Below are 2,872 nucleotides of genomic sequence, written 5' to 3' on the forward strand. Positions count from 1 at the left end.
GGCTGACTGTCCGGCGGGACTGTCTGTTACACCGGCTGACTGTCCGGCAGGACAGTCTGTCACAAGGGCTGTCTGTCTGACAGGACTGTCTGTCACACGGGCTGACTGTCCGGCGGCACTGTCTGTTGCACTGCTCTCTGTCCGACAGGACAGTCTGTCACACGGGCTGACTGACCGACGGGACTGTCTGTCACACCTGCTAACTGTCTGACAGTACGGTTTGTCACACGGGTTGTCTGTTCGACAGGACTGTCTGTCACACCTGCTGACTGTCCGACAGGACAGTCAGCAGGACAGGACAGTCTGTCACACGGGCTGACTGTCCGACGGGACTATCTGTTACAAGGGCTGACTGGCCGACGGGCGGACACGAGGTGTGGGTGCGCCCGGCTGAGCCGGCCGTCATCGGCTTACATCCCGCCAGGGAAAACACCTGGCGGGACCGTCCACTCTGCGGAGAAGGGGTGAATATCGCCAGCGCGAAAGCTCCCAGCACGCCTAGTAACCGTCAGACGAGCCGGCTAACGGGAGCCCGGCGGTGCGCCCACATCTGAACCGGGTCAGGCCGGGCCGGGCCGGGCCGGGGCGGGCCGGGGCGGGCCGGGCCGAGCCGACGTGAGCCGACATGAGCCGACCTGAGCTGACCTGAGCTGACCCTCAGCTCGCTCCGCTGTGACGGGTCGCTCGGGATCAGGCCGGTTCCTCCGACCCATGACGTCACCGAGATCGAGTCTGCCCCCATCCCCCTCCTGCTGCCCCAGACGCACCTGAAGCGCAGCCAGCTGCTTGTCCAGCTCCTTCTGCTGGCGGTAGCGTCGCAGCCGCTCCTCGCGCTGCTTGGACATGGTGGCCAGGTCACGCATGGTGGGCGGCCGCGGCTGGCGCGCCGGCTCTGCAGCAGCCTCGGCGCGCGCGCGCGGGATGGCCGCATCTGTCAGGCCGTAGTCGCGGCACCGCTGCACGAAGTCCCGGTAGTACACCTCGGCCACGCTGATCACCTGGCGGCCCGGCGGATGACGTCATCGGTCGCGGCGGCGCGGGCTCGCCGGCTCCACCGCGCGCGCTGGCGGAGCCGGCGGCGACAGCTCCGACAAACTGAACCGCTCGCCGAAGACACCTGCGCGGTCTGAAACCTGTGACGGCCGTCTGGCCCCGCAGCGCAGCGAGATGCCATCACAGGCGAACGGCGGCGGCTATGACGCCGCAGGTGCACGGCCGTCAAGTGTGCACACAGGACATGACCGTCAGGTGTGCACACAAGACACGACCGTCAGGTGTGCACACAAGACACGGCCGTCAAGCGTGCACACAGGACACGACCGTCAGGTGTGCACACAAGACACGGCAGTCAGGACACGACCGTCAGGTGTGCACACAAGACACGACCGTCTAGTGTGCACACAAGACACGACCGTCAGGTGTGCACACAAGACACGGTCGTCAAGCGTGCACACAGGACACGACCGTCAGGCCACGGTCGTCAGATACGTACACAAAACACGACCTTCAGGTGTGCACACAAAACACGGCCGTCAGGACACGACCGTCAGGTGTGCACACAAGACACGGCCGTCAGATGTGCACGCAAGACATGGCCGTCTGGTGTGCACACAAGACACGGCCGTCTGGTGTGCACACAAGACACGGCCTTCAGGTGTGCACACAAGACACGGCCGTCAGGACACGACCGTCAGGTGTGCACACAAGACACGGCCGTCAGGTGTGCACACAAGACATGGCTGTCAGGTGTGCACACAAGACACGGCCGCCAGGTGTGCACACAAGACACGGCCGTCTGGTGTGCACACAAGACACGACAGCCAGGTGTGCACACAAGACATAGCCGTCTGGTGTGCACGCAAGACACGACAGCCAGATATGCACACAAGACACAGCTGTCAGGTGTGCACACAAGACACGGCCGTCAGGTGTGCACACAAGACACGACCGTCAAGTGTGCACACACGCGCCAAGACGTCTGGGAAGCGAAGACGTACCAAGTTTAAGGCTGGGGTTGGAAAAGTGAGCCGGTCTCAGCGACGCACCAGCGCAACCTATACGCCCCGCCCGGGACCCTGCTGATCACGTGTGGCTTTTTTTGTGTGAGCGCTTTGGCCTCCATTTTGTACCCGCCCTCACCAGACCTCGGAAGGCAGGACACAGATCCATCAACTGTGACCAGCTCTTTGGATCCAAGCCCTGATTATTTTCACGCCGCGGCCGGGCCGGCCGCGGCGCCTGCAGCCGGCCCTCGCCGCGCCGCCGCCGCACCTGCAGCCGGTCGTCGCGCGCCAGCTTTGAGGTGAGCTCGCCGAGCAGCGCCGGCAGCAGCAGGAACCGCAGCGAACTGGTGGGCAGCTCATCCGCTGCCTCGTTGGTCGAGAACAGGCCGGCCGCCGAAACGCGCCGCGTCAGGTCCTCCAGCGCACAGATGGCCGTCCGCACCGCACTCTGCACCAAAACGTGGGTTCGAGTCCAGTTAGCAGGATATTTTCTTGTTTAACTGTGTTCAGGGGCAAAGTTTTTTTTTGGCTTGTGCCCCTCTCCCTGCATTTGATTCCCAGCTCTCTCAACTCAGCAGAGTGCATATCCACTGAAATGTAACAATAAAAACTCCATGAAATGCCAATAGCCTAGAAAATTGCATGGAATGTGAAGATCATATGCAAAAACTTTGTGCACTTTTTCCCTACTTTTTCTTGAATAGTTTTTGAAGATTAAAATATGACTTAATACCCCATTTACCCAAAAGACCAAAACTAGATTGGGGAAGCTGTATGTTATGTTAATCATGCTATGTTATGATTCTCCATGTCACAGTGACATCATGGGAGGAATCAATGTGCTGAACCAAGGATCCCATGTCTATTAT

General features: G+C 60.8%; 1 protein-coding gene across 1 annotated transcript in view; it reads right to left on the reverse strand.

Annotated features, from left to right (window-relative positions):
- Positions 1 to 767: 767 nt before the first annotated feature.
- Positions 768 to 2,872, reverse strand: part of LOC119091690 (immunoglobulin-binding protein 1b) — a gene marked incomplete at its 3' end in the record, with an annotated part of 3,465 nt that continues 1,360 nt past the window's right edge. The window contains 2 exon segments of the mRNA XM_037214515.1: positions 768 to 998; positions 2,272 to 2,451. Of these exon segments, the coding sequence (XP_037070410.1) occupies positions 768 to 998; positions 2,272 to 2,451 (411 nt within the window).

This window comes from Pollicipes pollicipes, unplaced genomic scaffold, assembly GCF_011947565.3.
Source record: "Pollicipes pollicipes isolate AB1234 unplaced genomic scaffold, Ppol_2.1 Scaffold_1600;HRSCAF=1878_pilon_pilon_pilon, whole genome shotgun sequence".
NCBI classification, from domain to species: domain Eukaryota; kingdom Metazoa; phylum Arthropoda; class Thecostraca; order Pollicipedomorpha; family Pollicipedidae; genus Pollicipes; species Pollicipes pollicipes.